The 21,844-nt window shown below is 38.4% G+C and overlaps 1 protein-coding gene across 3 annotated transcripts in view; it reads left to right on the top strand.

Moving 5' to 3' along the window:
• The window catches only part of KHDRBS2 (KH RNA binding domain containing, signal transduction associated 2), a 679,144-nt gene that overhangs the window by 114,985 nt on the left and 542,315 nt on the right, over positions 1-21,844 (top strand). For all 3 annotated transcript variants that reach the window (XR_012655496.1, XR_012655495.1, XM_075063736.1), the window contains exon 2: positions 6,546-6,673. Coding sequence is in view for 1 of the 3 variants with exons in the window: in XM_075063736.1 (XP_074919837.1) it covers positions 6,546-6,673 (128 nt within the window). In the remaining 2 variants the exon portion in view is untranslated. The remainder of the gene's footprint in view (positions 1-6,545; positions 6,674-21,844) is intronic.

The raw sequence follows: 21,844 nt of genomic DNA, 5'->3' as shown, positions 1-21,844 counted from the left end.
AATATGGCAAACAGTGAACAGAAGTTACAATGCAGGCAAGTGTAGTGAATGGTGAACAGAAGTTACATTAATAAAGTGAACAATTAAAAACAATTTCATTTATCAGTTCTACAATCTAAATCCTACTTAAGCCATAAGTGGTACATAGGCTTTATGCTGGCCATCTGTTCATGGCTAAATTTCACTATAAGGGAAGGAGCCAGGCCCAAGGTTTAGTATCAGGGACTTGCCTGCCATGAAGAATTCAGGACTCAAACCTAATCACTGAAACAGCAGCATGATCAGCCCTGTAGTGATGGGGCAGAATGTAAGTGCATCCCTCTGAGCTCTGTGGCTCGTCCAAGGAGAAACATAATAAGCAACAGTGGGAGCTCATGCCTGTCAATGGGTGGGTCATGAAGTGGGCCCTTTGAAGGTCTGATGGAATAAAAAGAACTGTGGAATTTCACAAGATATTCTGATAAATCCCTAAGATAAGGATGTGAGTATGGAGAGAAAATTTCTTTTTTAAGTAATTATTCAAATTGCACACTACTGAAATACAGTGAACAGAAAAAGTCCTTTCTATACCAAATGGTGTGTACGGTTTTCTGTGGAAAAGCCATATACTGTAAACCAAAATATGTCAGGATTCACTGAATACCAGCCCAATGGAAAAAGGAAAGCCATATCTATAACTGTTATCTTATATTTTACATTTTTTACTTTTTACAGACCTGGGGTTGAAATCCAGGTTCTACTGAAGTGAATGTGAGTTTTGCCATTAGCTTCAGTGGGACCAGAATTTCACCCTGATGTTGATCAGTGCAATAAAGCAAAGATACATTATAAGTGATCAAGGAAATAGATAATTTTTGCTAATTTGATGTGCTCTGAAGGTCCTAATTATGACAAGAATTTTTCAACCATGTCCATGTGGCAGGAAGTGTATCAGAAAATCAAGGTCAAATTTTTCATTCACCTTTATCTCTGTAAATCTGGACTGATGACTCCTGGGAAGTTAATATGAGGATGCCAGGAGTCCAGGAGAGCTGGCTGTATTTTAAAGAAGCCTTATTGAGGGTGCAGAAACAAACCATCCCAAAGTTCAGAAAGAATAGCAAATATGGCAGGCGATCAGCTTGGCTTAACAGTGAAATCTTCAGTGAGCTTACACTCAAAAAGGAAGCTTACAAAAAGTGGAAATTTGGACAGATGACTAGGGATGAGTATAAAAATATTGCTTGAGTATGCAGGGATGTAATCAGGAAGGCCAAGGCACAACTAGAGTTGCAATGGATGTGAAGGGTGAAAAGAAGGGTTTATACAGGTATGTTAGCAACAGGAAGAAGGTCAGGGAAAGTGTGGGACCCTTACTGAATGGTGGAGGCAACATAGTGACAGATGATGTGGAAAAAGCTGAAGTACTAAATGCTTTTTTTGCCTTGCTCTTCACAGACAAGGTCATCTCCCAGACTGCTGCACTGGGCAATACAGTATAGGGAGGAGGTGAGCAGCCCTCAGTGATGAAAGAACAGCTTAAGGACTATTTAGAAAAGCTGGACATGCACAAGTCCATGGGTCCAGATCTAACGCATCCAAGGGTGCTGAGGGAGTTGGCCATTATCTTTGAAAATTTGTGGCAATCAGGAAAGGTCCCGGATAATTGGAGAAAGGCAAATATAGTGCCCATATTTAAAAAAAGGGAAGACAGAGAACCCAGGGAACTACAGACTAGTCAGCATCACTTCAGTCCCCAGCAAAATCATAGAGCAGGTCCTCAAGGAATTCGTTTTGAAGCACTTGGAGGAGAGGAAGGTGATCAGGAATAGTCAACATGTATTCATCAAGTGCAAGTCATGTCAGACCAACCTGATTGCCTCTATGATGAGATAAGTGGCTCTGTGGATATAGGGAAAGCAGTGGATGTGATATATCTTGACTTTAGCAAAGCTTCTGGTACAGTCTCCCATGGTATTCTTGCCAGAAAATTAAAAAAGTATGGATTGGATGAATGGGCTATATGGTGGATAGAAAACTGGCTAGATTGTTGGGCTCAATGGGTAGTGATCAATGGCTTGATGTCCATTTGGCAGCTGATATCAAGCAGAGTGCCCCAGGGGTCGCTCCTGGGGCTGGTTTTGTTCAACATCTTTATTAATTATCTGGAGGGATTAATTGCACCCTCAGCAAGTTTGCAGATGACACTAAACTGGGGAGAGAGGTAGATATGTTGGAGGGTAGGGATAGGGTCCAGAGTGACCTAGACAAATTGGAGGATTGGGCCAAAAGAAATCTGATGAGGTTCAATAAGGACAAGTGCAAAGTCCTGCACTTAGGAAGGAAGAATCCCAGGCACCGCTTCAGGCTGTGGATCGACTAGCTAAGCAGCAGTTCTGCAGAAAAGGACCTGGGGAATACAATGGATGAGAAGCTGGATATGAGTCAGCAGTGCCTTTATTGCCAAGAATACGGCATATTGGGCTGTATTAGTAGGACCATTGCCAGCAGATTGAGGGAAGTGATTATTCCCCTCAATTCGGCATTGGTGAGGCCACACCTGGAATATTGTGTCCAGTTTTGGTCCCTCCATTACAGAAGGGATGCAGACAAAGAGAGTTCAGTGGAAGGCAACAAAAATGATTAGGGGGCTGGAGCACATGACTTATGAAGAAAAGGAAAGGCTGAGGGAACTGGGTTTCTTTTGTCTGCATAAGAGAAGAGTGAGGGGGGATTTGATAGCAGCCTTCAACTACCCAAAGTGGGGTTCCAAAGAGGATGGAGTTAGGCTGTTCTCAGTGGTGGTAGATGACAGAACAAGAAGAAAGGGTCTCAAGTTGCAGTGGGGGAGGTCTAGGTTGGATATTAGGAAACACTATTTCACTAGGAGGGTGGTGAAGCATTGGAATGGGTTACCTAGGGGGGAGTGGAATCTCCATTCTTAGAGTTTTTTAAGTCCTGGCTTGACAAAGGGCTGGCTGGGATGATTTAGTTGGTTTTGGTCCTGCTTTGAGGTCTCTTCCAACCCTAATGTTCTGTGATCCTATGATTCAGATTGCTAGGGTCACTTCTGATTTTCACTGGTGTACTGTCACAGAGATCAGATTTTTGGTTGGTAGCAACAATTATGATGTAAAATGATATCATTTTTGCAATAGTGGTAGGCAACACAGTTCAATAAATGGTGTATCTACTCTTGCACTGGTTTAACAGCCAGTATCTGTATTTTAATACTGTTTAATGTTGGTCCAATGAAATAAATCTAACCGGTTAACCTATATTTCAGCAAGATTGCAATTGGTTTAATTATACAACCACTGAGTAAAATGTCCACTGCCAACAGTAGGGGACAAAATAAACTTGTTCAGTTAAACTGATTATTTTCAAAAACATTTTGCAGTTCATAGAGGGTGAGAAATGTTTCTCAGTATCTGAATGTTCATACTTATGTGGTGAAGAAATGAGTACAGCAATATTTTTTAAAAAACATATTCTAAAAGAGAGACTACTTGCTATGATTATAGTGAGGAGATTTCAGAGGAAACGGGGTTAATGGGACTTATCAATGTTCATCTCCTTTGAAAATCATGTAGCTCAGCGATCGGCATCTTTGGCATGCAGCCCACCAGGGTAAGGACCCTAGAGGGCTGGGCTGGTTTGTTTACCTGCTGCATCCACAGGTTTGGCTGATAGTAGCTCCCACTGACTGCAATTTGCCACTCCAGACCAATTGGAGCTGCGGGAAGTATAGCGGGCCGAGGGATGTGCTGGCCACCGCATCCCACAGCCCCCATTGGCCTGGAGAGGCAAACCACAGACAGTGGAAGCCACGATTGGATGAAGCTGCAGACGCGCCAGGTAAAGAAACCGGCCTGGCCCACCAGGGTCCTTACCCCGGTGGGCTGCATGCCAAAGGTTGCCGATCCCTGATGTAGCTTATTTGAGTGCCTAAATTTAACACTTGGATTTAAAAATATTGCCCCATGTGACTTGCCAAAGACTACATTTTACTGTGTATGAAATAATAATTTTCCTTTAATTACCACACAGGGATATTGTGAGAATAACTTAATGTTAAAGCCTCAGTTCAGGAAATCATCCCTATTCAAGATAGCCCTTAGCTTGTGCTTAAGTCCCATTAAAGTCAAAATTAAAGTTAAGTACATGCTTAAGTGCCTTCCTAAATTTGGATCTATAAAAGTACTATGAAGACTAAATGTGCCACTATAAACTATAGATTCATTGATTTTTAGAGATGGGTTAGACATGTCAGTCCATCTCCCCTGCTGGTTCAAAATTACCCATGTTGTAAATTTACATTTGCTTTGCCCAGTCTCATTTGTATATCCATAGTGACAGGCCTTTCCCCGCTTTCCTTAGAAATATTTCACAGTCTAATCGTTCTCCCTGCCAGGAAGCATCTCCAGGTTTGCAGTCTAAATAGTCCCTTTCTTAATTTGATCCCATTACTCCTATATATGATTCTGTGCACCACTCTAAATAATACCTCTCCCTTCTTGCTGTTTGGTCATCTTAATCAACTTCCAAACAAGCTATATGTTTTCTCAGCCTCCTCAGGAGTTTGTCCATTGTTCTGATAATGAAAATCCACAAATTGAATATTCTCTGTATGGCTGCATTAGAACTATGTATGAGAATACTTATTTACCAACCCACTGTAGAATGCAGTGGCTATTTTTGCTGCCATACATTGCTTTGTAAACTCATGCCTAGTTAACTGTCCACTATCATTCATATTGTTTCAGCCATGCTGCTTTCCTGAATTCTCCCTCCCATTGAATATTGTGTATCACATTTGTTTCCCCAAGTATATTAGGCTGCATTTTTCCAAATTGGAACTCATTTTTGGAAACCATTTTATTTCTTTTAGTATTGATGAATTGATTTCCTTGTCCTGAATAATATTTGTGTCGCTCTTTCAAATTTAGTATCATCTGAAAAATTAAATTACTCACCGTTTCCTCCCTATTTGAGATCCGTTCTATGTCTGTGTATGCCTATCACTGTGACATTTAAGTGCTGATCTATAATGAAGAGTTTAGGTAAGGCTGAATCTAGAGTAGTCAATGTTGAAAGATCAACATTTATCCACAGATACTGAAGATGGTGGTAGCTTTGTAAGCACCAGGACAGAGGTGTGTCTGAGTAATCGCATATACATTGCTAATTATTGTTCCCCTTCCACTCATCTATGGGTATCTGCCTCTGCTTTGTCATTGCGAGCATCTAAGGAATGCCCCTTCTGCAATGTTTGTTTGGAAAGCAGCTATAATAACCTGGGCGCTACACTTAATAACTAGAAATAATGATATTGCTAGAAATATTGAATTTGTAATCATGTCCTCTGATATCACTAAGCTCTTTCACTAGACTCATCTCCTCAAAGTAATGTGTTGCTGTTTATCATTAGTCTTTGCTGACAGTGTTACTACCAGTTGTCAATGTATGTGACATTGTTCATAACTAAGTGAATTCAAATACATTTTTAGGGTGATTTTGTGAAACTGTTAAATGCTTTTAAGTATCATTATTCCCGAGTGTATTGAAGTATGTCACCTAACAGCCCTGATCTTAGTTCAGAGAAGATATTTTGTAGTGTAACAGTTGATTTTGTCACTTGATTTAATTTTACATATCAAATAAATAAAGGGGGCAAATTAGTTAATACCTACTTAAAGGTAGTTTAAGAAGCTTTTTTAGTGAAAAGAATTGTTGATCCTGAACTGCTGACTACAGTACAATAAGTAGCTCATTAATCCCAATTTTTTACAAGATCTAAATTAAAATGTCAACAGGATATTTTATTATTGCATGATCAGCAGATTAAAACTGTTTGTTTTAACAGTAACCACTTTAAAAAAAATACACACAGATGTGTGCGTGTGCACACACACACAAGAAAGTGATCTCATTTGGAAAAGTGGCCTGAACTTCATTTATGACCTCTGTGAAAATCACACTTGCATGGAAAATGTCAGTAGAATAATGACAAGATGATTCTTTCATTCTTGAATGCTTTCACTGTAAGCTAAACAATTACAAGCTGAATCTTACTGACTGTGGCAGGTCTCATTTACAGAGGTCCATCAAGCATTGCCAAAGTGTTTCTCTTCCCAGATTTGGTTAACTAAATGGAATCTTTGGTAAAGGTTTAAAGGGGAGGTTTTCAAAAATGTTCAGCATTGGTCTATTTCTTCCCCCCGTTGAAATCAGCAGGGTTCTACCATTAACACCAGTGGGAGCAGAATTAAACAATGCTGAGTGCTTTAAACTTCCCTCCCTAAAAAACACTCTTTGTATCAAATCCTAGTTTCACTGGAATTAATGATGCAGGATTATAAAGTAGGATGTAATTGGACAAAAAAACAAGCAGTTATAAATTGACTTAAGTAACACTAGACAACTCAAAATTTAAAACTGTTTTTTTTTGTCCACTTATATCATATTTTTATAAATAGAAGAAAAAGTCATATTAAGTCTAGCAGAATTTCTGAGGATGACAAATATCATCTCACTGATTGCTTTCTTTTTGTTAAATTTTTCAGAAATTGAAAAATTTCAGGGTTCTGATGGGAAAAAGGAAGATGAAGAAAAGAAATACCTTGATGTCATCAGCAACAAAAACATAAAGCTGTCAGAAAGAGTACTGATCCCTGTCAAACAGTATCCCAAGGTACTGTAACTATAATTTAATATACTGTTAGTGTTTCACAGCAGAGAAGTAGAACAATCATATGCTTAATTATTTTGTTTTTTGACTTTAGAAACACTATGCAGGGCTTCAGGATATTTAAAAGTCAGGATGACAGTTTCATTCTTGGATTTTGCTGTAATTAGAGAGTCTGATCCAAACTGTAACTTGTGGCCTTATTCAAAAGCCATTGAAGTCAATGGAAGTCTTTATATTTGGATCAGGTCCTTAATCAAGCAAAAGTTTCATTGATTTGTCATAGGAGTTTCTTCTTAATAAAGACAGCAGTATTTGTCCTTCTCGTTGTATAAACTTAATGGCCACATTTACAACAGAATATAATTTCACAGCAAAAACATGTTGGAGAAAAACAGAGTTCTCACTCTCTGGTTGGGTGCAGCAAGTCAGATACTTTATTATCTCTAGCAATTGCATGGAAGGAGAGAGTGCACTGGGACACAGGGTTTTCCCTACCTAGGCAGGTATCTCTAAAGATAAACAATTAGAGCCAACATTTATACCTTTTTTACAGACAATAATGAGCTACAGCTGCATATTGTTTACACATATTCCTTCTTGATATTTTATTTCTCTTAACAATTTCTGCTATAGTCTCCATTCCATTTTTATCTTAACTCTAGGTCAAAACAACTTCTCACATAGTTCTTTCTCAGTCGCCTCACACAATCCTTGCTTCTACAAGTCTCACATTATTAGGGTTACAGCTAGCCTGATTCTTGCTCACAGAGGGGACTCTTTGCATTGAAATCCCCTTCAAATCCCTGTCAGTGCTCGCTCTACTTCCACAAACATAAAGGCAAGCCCAGTAATTGTGAAAAGTCAGCTCAAATGAGCTGCAGCTTCTTCATTTGTTATACTAATTTAATGGAACTGTCGTTGGATAACTATGGGCAGTGACTAACAATATACATGCCTTCCTGCAAAATTCACTCAGCTTTGGCCACAGCTTCTTCTAATTTAGTAGTTTGATCTCTTCTGCATTATATGTTATGATAAATAAAAATTATCATTAGCCCACAATTATACGTTAGCCAGACGTGTAGGTTCTTAAGCTGAAAATGCTCTCCATAGCTCTGTATAATAAAGAGCCAAGACATGTTGTATTTTTATATAAAAGAAGAGAATGTGATTCTCTTTGTATAACCTTGTATTTTACATAGACAGTTGTTGTAACAGTGTTCAACTTGAAATGGTAAACCTCTCAATTTGTCTCTAAAGCATTTTTTCTTGCTAATTTATTATCACATGGTATTTGGTTCACCATTAGCCTTGATTATACTCTGTTTTTTAGTTTTATACTTTCATCAGTAATAGCAATAAATTACAATGGGTAAAAAGCCTATCAACCAAAATGAAAGGTATAAAAAATTGAGATTCAGTGATTCAAGATGACATTTACTTCCTGAATAGTGGATATAAAAATGAGATAATGTAATCATCCAAATGGTAAAGACCTTAGAAACGCACACAGTGATATAAAGAATTACTTTCTTGCTTCATAGCCTGAGGTACTTTGCCTAGATTTGTAACATTTTGTATAAACGCTGTAGGTGACCTGAAATTCTTAATAAGAATATAGTAATACTCTATCTTTATAAAAGCTATTTCTGATATTCTAATTATTCAGAATACTGTTTAACGAGGATAGACGAATGAAAGACAAACTATTTAATGGATAAATGCAATAATCTATTCAAATACAGTACCTGTGTATGATTAAATTAACCTTCATTTGCTTTAATTAGCTTGTTATGTTAATGAGAAATGTAAGTTATACAATATTTCTGGATGTTTTGAGCAGTCAAACAAATTGTCTGTACTGTAGGTAAGGAATTTTTTTCATTAATATAAAATAGACTCCAAAAATTTCTGTTATTGATTTCCTGCCAACATTGTCTTCCGAATGTACAGTTCTCAAATCTTCATGTATTTTGCTTCTACCTGTTATCTTCTTTCTAGAAACATAGGATTTGCCATTTTGGATCAGATTATTGGTCAGTTTGATCCAGTGCCCTTTCATTGGTGGTAACCATCATCAATTACATGTGGGGAAAGTGAAAATTTTACAAATCATTGCTAACCAGTTCTGTAGTGCTGTACATGGAGATTGGTGGATATTTCTTCCTGACACCCAAACTAGAGCTCAGTCTACAAACGAAAACATTAGAATTGATTGCTTAGCAAGAATTTAGAATGTAATCCACAGCAGAAGCCAGGAAATTTCAAGATTTGGGAAGAATCAAGGATTCATTAAATAGATCAAACGTGTAAGAATAAAGTATTGAGTTATCATCAAACCAGAGCTAAGTTTGGCAGCCCAGGATTACCTTTTATAAATGTCTTTACTGCTTAGATAATATGTTAACTCATCAGAGATTCCAACACTATGTTATTCTAGAAAACATACAATGTGTAAATTGGGCAACAAGGGCATAATTTTGTGCATTTATCAGATTATGTCAATAGGAGAATAGGAGCCCTTCATTAGAGTGAAACCTACCTTCTGGAAAGATAGGAAAAAGATATGCCATACAAAAATGTAAACCAAATGGTATATTATTTGGCCGGATAGACCTCCTTCTTCTATGTGCTGTATTATACAAGAACATTATTTTAGTGATCAGCAATCACTGATAAACTGTTACAAAATTAAAATTCCTAATGAGCACTGTTGGAGGGGATCTGAAAAGAAGGGGAAGAGCTATACATGTCTTCTGGGTGTGCCCGGGAGCACAAAACTTTGGATCAAAACACCTGACCAGATTAGGAGAAGAAAATACATTGCACATTGCCTAAAGATTCCTCAGATATTAAATTAGGGCTGCCAATCAACAAATAAGCTTTTTGGATAGAATTTGCCCCTGTCACAGCTTCTGCACCACTGAATTTTATACTGCGTATTGGATCATAAAGTGCTACAATCCAGCTTTAGATACACAGATTGAGCATCACTATCAAGAGTATAACAGGAATAGACTAGCTAAAGTCAGTTTCAGAAGCAGATGGCTAGACCTGATTAAAATTAACCTGAACACATAGCAGGTTTCTGGTATCTAAACAGCTCTTCAAGTTGCAGAATGAGTGTTTTAAATTTATCTACACTCGTGTGTCTGTCATTTGATTCCTGAAGTTGCTGCTTGGAGACAGCAGAAAAAAACATCAGAGATCATGATTAGTGATGACTATCTAATATTATTATGTCAGGTAAAGGCAAAAATCTATTTTCCTTTAAGTAAGGAAGCATAAGAACAGGATCCTTGAGCCTGAAGTTTCCAACTTAGACAAACCAGCTGAAATACTAAGGTGATAGTACTGGGTTTTGAACTTGCAACTTTGTTTAACTCTGCAACTTAAAAAAATGTGTCAAAATGCAAAGAGCTGTGTTTACAATGATTTTATATGATATTTCAAGTAACATTACATTCTTGAAAGATTTAACTCTCTAACTCTTTCCAAGGAAAAGATGTCAAAATGCCTCTGCTGATAAAGAGTGTTGGTCTAAATCAGAAGTGATGTGTTGGGTAGTATCTTGCACTCATTCACTCATAGATCTGATATGTAAGGGAACCTAATTTACTGTAAGGACTTAAAACCAAAATAACGAAATTGGTTTAATTCAGAACATCAGTTTTTTTATTGTAAGTCTGTATTTGTTGATGCTCTCATTTCAGAACAAAAGTGTTCTATTTATGTGTAACTCACAGCACACTGAAATAGAACATTTTTATTCTAAAATTAAAATAACAACACACAGACTTTCACCAAAATAATTGAAGGTGTGAATTATACCCAGTTTGGTTATTTCAATCCCTATGTAGAGAAGCCGTAACTTACACCTTCTCACAACTGTTTCCTGGCTAAGTTTAAACAGAAGTCTTTAATTTACGTGTTCTTATGCCCTCCTGTTAGCTGCTTTTTCTGCACCACTCCTTTCTTCTAGTCCACAGGCATGGAAGTTAGTATAACTCACAACTTCCTTAGACTTTTAGGGCTTGTCTACACTTCAAAGGCTGCAGTGCTGCAGTTGGACTGATTAAGCTGCACCAATGTAGCACTTTAATGAAGATGCTACCTATGCCAATGTGAGGGCTTCTCCAATCGGTGTAGGTACTCCATCTTCCCGAGACATGGTAGCTATGTCAATGGGATAAGCTCTCCTGTTAACCTAGCATTGACACTGGGATTAAGGTTGTTTTAACTACATTGCTCAGGGATACAGAAAATCCACACTCCTGAGCAATGTAGTTATACCAACATAAATTGCTAGTGTAGGCCAAGCCTTAGTTTGACTCAGTGGGACAAACTTGGAGCTGATGTGTAAGGGAGGAATGGTCCCTTCCAACCCCGATATTCTATGATTCTGTGAAATTACGTATTATATGAGTTTGAGCTGTAAAGAGCCTAAGTCCAGCTGTAGTCTATATTAGGATAATTCCAGCCAGACTCCAAACATCTACACCTCAGCTTCAAAACCGAGCCTGAATCAACTGTGTGTATTTAATTGCTGTATAGACGTAGCCTTGGAATATGTATATATAGGAAAGAGCAAAGAGGGATGTTGGGCAACCAAAAGGAATGTAATTGCAGGAAACAGTGAAGAATAAGAGGAAAACACATGTTTCTTTCCAAAGAAAAAGAAAAGATAGGCAAGAAAAAGACATAAAATAATAATTTAAAACAATAGATAAGATCAAGAAAAGAAAAAAAGTGGCATGGCAATAGTAGAGGGACAGCCAGGAGTCGTGGGAAAATGGAAGGGAAAACAGACAACTTTTAAACTTGTGACTTTCTTACTTAAGTGCTTATATTTTATTGGCAGCTTCCTTGTACCTCAGAAAGTTTCTGGGTTAGAGATGGCTATTTTGAGCATGTATGTTCTATGAGTGTTGCTAGCTGCTTACCTACTCTGGATACTGTAGGTGAATAACATGCTCTTCATTTGGTTGCTAGTTACTTTCCTCTGGATTTTATAGTTAAATATTGATTGTCATCTAACTTTTGTGTGCAGTGGTCTCTTGTATCATCACTCACTTTCCCCTTCAAGATATGCCTTCACTTACTGAGGTAATACCTGGACCCTAGGTATAGGCTGGAGTTAACTTAGAACCTTGTATAAATGGTATGCTATAGATAGATAGAGAGGGCGGTTTTGAAGTCGACATATAACTTAGTTCATCCAAGGATTTTTGGCCATGTTTAAATATGGCCCTGCTTCAGGTGGCTCCACCATTAGTGTAGGAAGAACTATAGATGATCAGTTCACTTTCCTGAAGTCCAGCCTTGTTCTGCAAATCAGATATACCTCTTATGGGGGACTGGTTTTCAGTTTAAAATGTTATACACTACAAGAGGGCTCAAAATAAGGCAGGAATTTTGGGAATGCCCCTGATGACCTCTCAGGCAATTCCTGGCTATAATGGAGCAAGTGTTCTCTCTGACTCATTCACTTTCTATCTATGTGTACTTCAGTCATTCCTTTCCAGGGATATCTTATTTCTGGGGCTCATAAAAATATTTCTGAATGGCACATTTTGCCTCTTGTGGAGGTCAGCACATTGCACACAATGCAAGTATTTTTTTTTAATGGCTAAGGGGAGATTATCCCAAAGTTGCATAACATGATCTTCATACCCTTCTTCAAATCACAGAAATGATTGCAGCTCTATACTAATGATATACCCAGTTGACTTATATGGAACACTTTTTTAACCATTTCAAATAAAGTGCACAGACTATAATCTTTCTTGCCAAGTAATAGTGTTTCCCTTCTTGAGGGTTGTGGCTGGGGACGGCTGACTGGGGAGGTGTCCGCAGCTGGGCTACGCTCCAGTCAGGCTACACCTGGCCTGTATAGAAAGGCTGTTAGAGAAGTCTCTCTCCAGGCTTGGAGAGAGCTGGGCCTGGCTGCCGGCAGAAAGGGTACTGGGAGTGAAGCAGGACTGGGGAGAGCCAGAGGAGCAGGGGAGCTCCAGGCTAGCAATTCCCCAGACTGCACGGCCTAGTCCAAGGCCTATAGAGTTACTGGGAGGCAGAAGAAGGCAACAGGTCCGAAACCCCTTGCCTATGATGAGTGGCTTTTACACTGCAGTTTGCCCCAAGGAGTGGGGGCTCAGTGATGACTGGCAGTAGCCCAGACTAAGGCAAGGTGGGGATTAGAGGGTTGGGGGTTTCCCAGAGAAGGGAGACCCATAGAGACTGGTGAGGGTTTTGCTAGGGGGCAGCCCCCAGGTAAAGGGGCGCCTGGGTCCTGGGAGGAACACTGGGGCCAGCGGCAATGGGACACCGGTTTGCAGAGGATGCTCTGAGGGCTGGAGAGCTAATTCCCTGAGATGACCAGCAGGAGGTGCCATAGGGGTGAGTCCCGCACAAGATCTCATACTATTTTGTAGTGTAGACTACATTATATTACAGACTTTATCCCTATGGCAATATGTGCATATGTGTAAGGAGAACAAGGGATTAGAGTAGAGATGGAATTAAAACCAATAGTAAAAGGTTCTATAGCCATATAAAAAGAAAACAAAGAAAGTGGGACCACTAAACACTGAGGATGGAGTGGAGGTTAAGGATAATCTAGGCATGGCCCAATATCTAAACAAATACTTTGCCTCAGTCATTAATTAGGCGTTTAGGAATAATGGTAGGATGACAAATAGGAATGAGGATATGGAGGTAGCTATTACCACATCTGAGGTAGAAGCTAAACTCGAACAGCTTAATGGGATGCAATCAGAGGACCCAGATAATCTTCATCCAAGAATATTAAAGGAACTGGCACATGAAATTGCAAGCTCATTAGCAAGAATTTTTAATGAATATGTAAACTCAGGGGTTGTACTGTATGACTGGAGAATTGCAACATAGTTCCTATCTTTAAGAAAGGGAAAAAAGGTGATCTGGGCAACTACAGGCTATCAGTTTGACATCTGTAGTATGCAAGGTCTTGGAAAAAAATTTGAAGGAAAAATTAGTCAAGAACATTGAGGTCAATGGTGATTGGGACAAAATACAACATGGTTTTACAAAAGGTAGATCGTGCCAAACCAATCTGATCTCCTTCTTTGAGAAGATAACACATATTTTTAGACAAAGGAAATGCAGTGGATCTAATTTACCTCAATTTCAGTAAGGCATTTGATACGGTTCCACATGGGTAATTATTAGTTAAATTGGAAAAGATGCAGATTAATATGGAAACTGAAGGGTGGATAAGGAACTGGTTAAAGGGGAGACTACAATGAGTTTCGTACTGAAAGGTGAATTGTCAGCTGGAGGGAGTTACTAGTGGAGTTTCTCAGGGATCAGTTTTGGACCAATCTTATTTAATCTTATTTATTACGACCTTGGCACAAAAAGTGGGAATGTGCTAATTAAATCTGCAGATGACACAGGCTGGGAGGTATTGCAATACAGAGAGGGACTGAGGTATCATACAGGAAGATCTGGATGATTTTAAACTGGCAGTAATATTAATAGATGAAATTTTAGTTGAAAAGTGCAAGGTCATGCATTTAGGGATTAATAACAAGAACTATTGTTATAAGCTTGGGGAGGCATAAGTTGGAAGTAACAGAGGAGGAAGAAGGACCTTGGAGTATTTGGTTGATCCACAGGATGACTATGAGCCGCCAATTATGATATGTCTGTGAAAAAAGCTTATGCGTCTTGGATTTCAGATGAGGTATTTCCAGTAGAGATAAGAGGTGTTGTACTGTTTATACAAGGCATGGTGAGACCTCATCTGGAATACTTGTGCAGTTCTGGTCTCCCATGTTTAAGAAGGATGAATTCAATCTGAACAAGTTCAGAGAAGGCTACTAGGATGATCCGAGGAATGGAAACCTGTCATATGAAAGGAGACTCAAAGAGCTTGGCTTCTTTCAGCCTAACAAAAGAAAGATGAAGGAGATATGGATTGTTCTTTAGAAATATTCAGAGAAATAAATACAGGGAGGAGAGGAATATTTAAATTCAGTACCAATGTGGACACAGAAACCAAATGGATATAACTGGCTTTCAGGAAGTTTAGACTTGAAATTAGATGAAGGTTTCTACCATCAGAGGTGAAGTTCTGCAACACTTCCAAGGGAGTAGTGGAGGCAAAAGACATATATCTGGCTTCAGACTAAATTGATAATTTATGGAGGGATGGTATAATGGATAGCTAATTTGGCAATTAATCATCTTTGACTACTAGAGGTAACAATGCCCATGGCTGTGATGGGATGTTAGATGGGGTGGAATCTTGAGTTACACAGAGAATTTTTTCCTGGGTGTGCTGGAGGCCTTTGCCCATGCTCAGGGTTTAGCTGATCCATATTTAGGGTTGGGAAGGATTTTCCTCCAGGGTAGATTGGCAGAAGCCCTGGGTTTTTTTGCTTCCTCTGCGTGTGGGGCACGGGTTCATTTGCTGGAAGTTCTCTACACCTTGAAGTCTTTAAACCTGATTGAGGACTCAGTGGCTCGACACAGTTGATACAGGAGTGGTGGGTGAGTCTTTGGCCTGTGTTGTGTGCAGGAGGTCAGAATAGATTCATATGGTCCCTTCTGACCTTAAAGGCTCATGATTCCACAGGGCCAGTGCAACCATTTTAGGTGACGTGAGTGGTCGGCCTAGGTGCTGGGATTTGGGGGCTACCATTTTTCTCTTGCAGCGACCTGGCGGCGGTCTTAGCTTGCCCCGGCGCACCAGGCATTTAGTTGGAGGGAGCTGTGGAGAGGAAGCACGGGGAAGGCTGCTGCAGCAAGTTAAGGAGGGAGGTCATGCAGGGGACTGCTCGCCCAGCTCACCCTGTCCCGCCTCCTCCTCAGCACGCCAATGGGTTTCCTTCACTTTCTTCTGTCTCCCAGGCTTGCGGTGCCTAAGCTGATTGGTGCCGCAAGCCTGGGAGGTGGGAGAAGTGAAGCAGTCACGGCGTGCTCGTGCTCGGAGCAGGGGTGATCTGGGGCAGGGAGGGGGGGCCTCAGGGCCTGCCGCAAGGGGGCGCCTCGGAGGGGGGGAGCTTCAGGGCCGGGGCGCGGGGGGGGAAGGTGCAAGGTGGAAGTTTTGCCTAGGGCGTGAAACATCCTTGCACCAGTCCTGGATTCCATGAGACCTAAGAATGTTTCCCCTAACTTCCATATGTATGCATTTTCTTCAAATACATCAAAAATCCATTTGCCCATCCATAATCGCTCCTTACTTTTTATGCTTTATTTTGAAGGAAGACAAACTTCCTTTTGAAATAACATTAAGTTCATCCTAGTGTGCAATTTTTTTAATTGGTATATTGCTGCATCCACTTCATTAAATGAAGCATGTCACATAAATGTGCTCTGTCCATAATGTAGATGTTTTTCATTTAGTAGCAGTTAATTTTTGTTATGTCAATTCCTATTCTTAATTTGCTGTAGCATACATATAAAAAGTATAGCAGTTAAGCCTTGCTTTGTAAATTTGTCCCTTTGTACGATAAAAAGTTTGAAAATTTGGGCATGTATAGCGCACAATATCAACTGCAAGATTGTTCAATTTGTGGGAAGCTCTGGCCCCATTCAAGTGGGTGGGAGTTTTTCCTTTGATTTCAATAAAGCTAGGATTTCACCATTGTGTGAAAACTGGATTTGTTCATTGTTTGTGCTTTGTGTAAGCAGTAATTTATAAAATGCATGAAAAACCTAAGGAGTAACATACGCTAAGTATAAATAATTTATTGTCTTTAATATTACATTTATTCTAAAAAATTTTCACTGTATTGAATAATGTTTGTATCTTCTCAGATTTCATAAACATATACCTTCATGTAAATAACTTTCATGGTCACTCACCAGAGCCACAGAATTTATTCTGAAAGCTGGGGTTTCCTGCCCTTGTTCTGTCACAGAAGCACAACTCTGCTAGAGAAAATGATGATTTTATTTTCTTAGCATCCTCTTCCTTTTATGTTACTCCCCTGGGAGCGTGACAGCTATCTGTCCAGCTTTAACAGCAACTCTTGCTATGTTAAGCATCTCCAGGTGATTTGTGTGTTTGAGACCCTTTTTAAGCAAGTGAGTGGAGGGAGCAATAAGCAGTGATTGGTTGGTGTGAAAGGATATTAGAATTGCAGAGAAAAGAGAGTATGAACTGGCAGTATTGCTGTAACCAGAAATGAAGAGAGGCCCTTGTTGACATGTATGGAAGCAGGAGAGTTTGATATATCACTCAAGCGAGGAAAAGTTCCTGGGGAGTGGATGAAGGTTGATATTTGTTATAAAGGAAACACAAACTAAAAGGCTAATTATAGATTGGGGACTTCAACTTTTACTTTTTAAGACGTGAAGACTACATACTTGGCAAAATATTGGAAACTAAGTTATCAACAATGTGGATCAGAAGAATAGCTCTTGTCTAGTTAAGCAGATGGAATTTTTTAGAAGAGTAGCCCAAAATGAAAAAGGGGACAATGATGTATTTGGTTCCATTATGCAGCATTATAAAGAGGGTACAGACTTAATTAATTAAAACTTTCTTTATCATACACCCAAAAAGTTTGCACTCTACCAGCTTTTGATAGGTAGCAGAAATCACTGAACTGGCAACTCTTTCCTACAGGTCTCATTTTTAGTTTCGTTTTAGTTTAGATTCACAAACTGATGATAGGTGATACCAAGTTTCTTTATCAGTGAGGAAATAGCCCCTCCACCAAGTTTAATATTTACCCAGAACCATTGGCACAAGTCACAGCATAAATATTAGAAAAAGCAGTGTTGCCAACTCTCTCAATGTTATCATGAGTTTCATAATAGCTGATGCTTTTCTTAAAGCCCCAAATCCTGAATTCTTGTGATTACATGAGAATTTCAGCTTTTATTTTTAAAAAATGCCCCCCACGATTGCAAGGAAAAGCCTGATAATATGACCCCTAAAGGCTATTATGTCATTGGACAATTGAGAAGATGCATATGGTATTTTTAAAAGCTCATGATTGGAGGGGCTGGACTCATGATTATTGAATGCTTGAGATTGGCGGTACCAAAAAGCATTGGAATTCTATCCCAGAAGGACATAATATTTAATACACAAGATCTCAGGAAGAATTTGGAGGGGAAGGGAAGAAAGTTGAGTTAAGTAACAGGGAGGATGTTGTCTTATAACTTTTCCTTCTCTTCAGTGTACTCACACTTGATTTTGCTCTTTAAAGTTACTTGGACACCCTGATTTATGGGGAAATACTTTTAAAGGAGATTTCTGGTTACTGAAATAACCAGTGGGAAAAGAATTCACGATGCAGAGAAAACACAAGCAGAGAATCCAGAAATCTGCCAACTTTAAAAATATCTAAGCTGGTCAGAAAATGCAGAAGAATGTATTATTTCACTAAAAATAGAAATGAAATTTTACAATTAAAGTAAGTATATTATTTATTTATTTATTTATTTATTTTATTTTCTTATCAGCTCTGTTAGGACCTCATCTTTTACCACTGACATTAATGGTAGCTCTAAAAGTGGTAGTGCACCATCAGGAATCTAAATGTTAAAACCCAAGATTATCAAATGACTGGCATGGAACAACCACTGTAGCTCCTTCCTTTCCATGGTCAGCTGCAGGCTGAGGGAATTTTGCTCAGTGCCTGGAGAATTTAATTTGGCCATGTTAGTTTTAACATTTTTAACAGCATTTCTGTTAAAATCAACTCCAATTGTACTAGCCAACTTCTATGGGGTACTAAAGTATTTTACTCTTTGCAGGGTCCTTTTAGGGACACACTTTCATCAAATTGTTCTTTATTGCAAAGAATGACAATGTCTTCCAGATGAACTTTTGGGTCTTTGATTCCCTTTGTTTCATTTTACTATCCAGGGCTATATAAATCTTCAATAGCATAATTAAAAAGACACATAAAGCCAGTAGCGCAAAAGCAGCCCCATAATTAGCAATTTTTTTCCTGATAACAAAATCATGTAAAAATTCTTTTTACAATAGCATAGATTTCTTTTCTTCTTGTATATCCTTCCACCTCCAACTTTTATATCATGTCCCTTGTACTCATCCTCCTTACAATTACAAACTGGGGAGCTAAATTACATACCTTTGATTTGCATTGACTTTCTCCTTTTATGATTTCAGTATTGTCCACAACATTTCAAGACACACTTTAAGAACAATTACTGTCATTTAACATTTATGTTGCATCAGCACGCAAAGGTCCAAACTAAGTCAGGCCCTGTTGCTAGATGCTATACAAAGATATAATAAATAAAAGCCTCTGCTTTGGAAAAAACATAATTGGTGAATGACACAAATAAGAGGGTTACATGGGGGAGAGTGGATAGCAAATGTAATAGGCTATGCATAATTCTAGCTATTATCACTTTTCCTGTATGAATTACAGCCAAGTTATATTTTGAGGAAGGGCTTGAAGGTGATAGCTTTTTCAGCTTCATGGAAATTAAAACAGAAGTTATCAAAAATTGCTATTTCCCTAATGAAAATGAAATTATCAGGGAAATAGTGGATCTTTTTGATACTTCTGGTTAATTCAGCTACCTTTGTTGCAAAAAGCCCTGCATTTGTGTTCCTCATAAGCAAAATATTTCTAGGTACATTTTAAAATATTGCACTTGGTTTTATAGATACGATTTCATCAGAGATCCACAGTTAAAGTTTCTGCAATGCTTTATAAATGTAACTCTTCATTTTATCTCAGTCCAATAATGTGAATGTAAGTTTGACTGTGTTATCATAATAATGATCATTACATATTCTAATGCACAATGTCAAGCACATAAACTCATAATACAGGACCAAAATTTTGTTTGGAAATGAAGAACAGGCTTCCAAATGTAGGAAAACCTTGACAAGCATTTTTCACCTTTAGCTTTGATTTTTGATGAAATGTGAGAATGTTTTGCATAGAGACATAGAGCAAAATATTTATTGAAGGAGGTGTAATACAGTTGAAGTAGGCTTTTCCATTGGAAACACTGCCAATATATAGAATAAGAGATCTGTTCTTTCCTTTAAATGTGGGGGAGTTGCATGTATAACTTCCATTAATAATAATGTATTCTAATTGGGAAGTTTGAAATGGCAGAGAAGCTCCAGACAATAATAAAAAAGTTTTATTCCAATTATTTCATAATGGAATAAGTTTTCCTCTACAACATCCAACCCTCGTATCTGGGGGATTAGCAGAATACTAAAGAACATTATACTAATCTTCCCATGAAGTTATGTGGTTATATTCTATGCCTCATTATGAGGAACTATATGGAACAGATATCCCATCAGCTTATGGGGATCTAGAATTTTTAGTAGCCATTTTATAATTTATATTTAATGCCCAGTAATTGTAAAGCAAGGCAGCTAAATGTGGCATGTTTTCCTAAATCATTAAGGTTTATTTGTAATCCATATAAAACATGTTAAAGTAAGGATGTGGTGCAGGACTATCTGTGTTTGGAAGTATGATTTAAGAATTAAATGTTCAGGAAAAATATCAAATTAAATGGTGTAGAGGGGTAGGGCTAAATGTTCCAACATTGTGGGTTATATTGTGCACTGCAATTGATTTCATGAGGCAATGAATATTTGTGTACTTAGCTCACAGCCTGAAGAAGTCAATTGGATTGCTCAGAGTGTAATTAAGCAGAAAATTTGTTCCAGTGTCTTTTAATCCTAGACTCTTTGTAAGAAAAATCAAAATATGCACTTGAACTGTTACTGCAACTTATAATTGGTCAGATCTTTTCTTATTCCTGTGCTGTTCTAGTCTAGACTGCTCAGATGTACTACTAATTCAGAATCTGCAAGAGCTAATCAGTTCCTGACTGCAATCTGGATATTGTACTTGCCACAACCATATTAACATTTTGTCAGAGTAAAAGGTCTCTTTCCTCCTTTGGCATCGCAGAACAAAATCTGTTATTCTGTTTTATGAGTCTGAAACTGACTACAGAATAGTCATCTATGTTAATTTTTGTATCCAGCTTTGGCAGAAGATTATTATAAATTCTGAAAGTCAGTCATCAAGCAAAACATTAACACACTAGCTGAGGCTCTATATTGATCTCATTCTATTAGTCCTAATTATTGTAACATGTGACATAACAGAACACATCACATCACACCTTAATTTGAGACTTCAAAAGTATCTAAGTAAAAAGGACAAATTAAGGACGTGGGCCTAAATGTACTCCTTTCAGTGTATAATTTGTAAGAAGAGGGCTTAGCAGTCAAGTCACTCTGTGCAAGATGACATTTTCAATCTAAACTTGTGCTTCATAAGGGGGAAAGTTTTGAGGCTTTGCACATCGGGCAATGACAAAGATGTCATATCCCAGAGAGAGAGGATCTGTGAAGAAAATCATATTCTAATTCTGTAAGAGCACTGAGAAATCCCTATATTGTTCCTAGAGACATTCTTTCTCTTGTGAGAGAAAACTAGTGAGAGTCAGCTACCACCACTGAGCATTCCTATCAACTCTGAGTTCATGCTGTACTGTTGTTGTTGTTCTTTATCATTTGTATTATAGTAGTGCTTAGGAATCCCAGTCATGACTCAACCCCATTGTGGTAGGTGCTGTACACAGAATAAGGACAGTCCCAGCCCCAAAGACTTTACAATCAAAGTATAAGACCAGAGACCACAGATGGATACCAAGAGATGGAGGAATTCAAGGAAAGAATGAGATGATAAGCAGTGGTCTCTCTCAGTGCACCAGCAGTCTAATCAAACTCAAGTTTTTTGTAGGCCTCAGAGCAAATTAGATTTTTAAGGAGGTGTTTGAAGGAGGAGGATGAGTTAGTTTTGCAGAGGTTTACATGGAGCTTCTCCCATACTAAATGAAAGATGATTGATGTAGGGTAGGAATAGGTTTGGCAGGGCCTTGCAGGTGAAGACAAAGTAGCTTATGTTTGATACAATAAAGGGGAGCCATTAAAGAGGTGCAGAGAGAGATCTGATGTGGTCAAAGCAACCAAGGCTAGGAAAATTATCTTTGCAGTGGCATTTTGAATGAATATCACAAGACTGCATTTATCAAGGATAGAGAAAAAGTGTTTGTGGTAATAAAAATGTAAGATAATGAGAGACTGCCTGAGAGTTTTAGCTGTGTGGTTGAATAGAAATGGCCATATCTTAGCGATGTCATGCAGAAAGAATCTGC

Source organism: Chelonoidis abingdonii, chromosome 3 (genome assembly GCF_003597395.2).
Source record: "Chelonoidis abingdonii isolate Lonesome George chromosome 3, CheloAbing_2.0, whole genome shotgun sequence".
In the NCBI taxonomy this organism is placed as follows: Eukaryota; Metazoa; Chordata; order Testudines; family Testudinidae; genus Chelonoidis; species Chelonoidis abingdonii.
The sequence above is the reverse complement of the archived record's forward strand: the minus strand, read 5'-3'. Positions and strand labels throughout refer to the sequence as shown.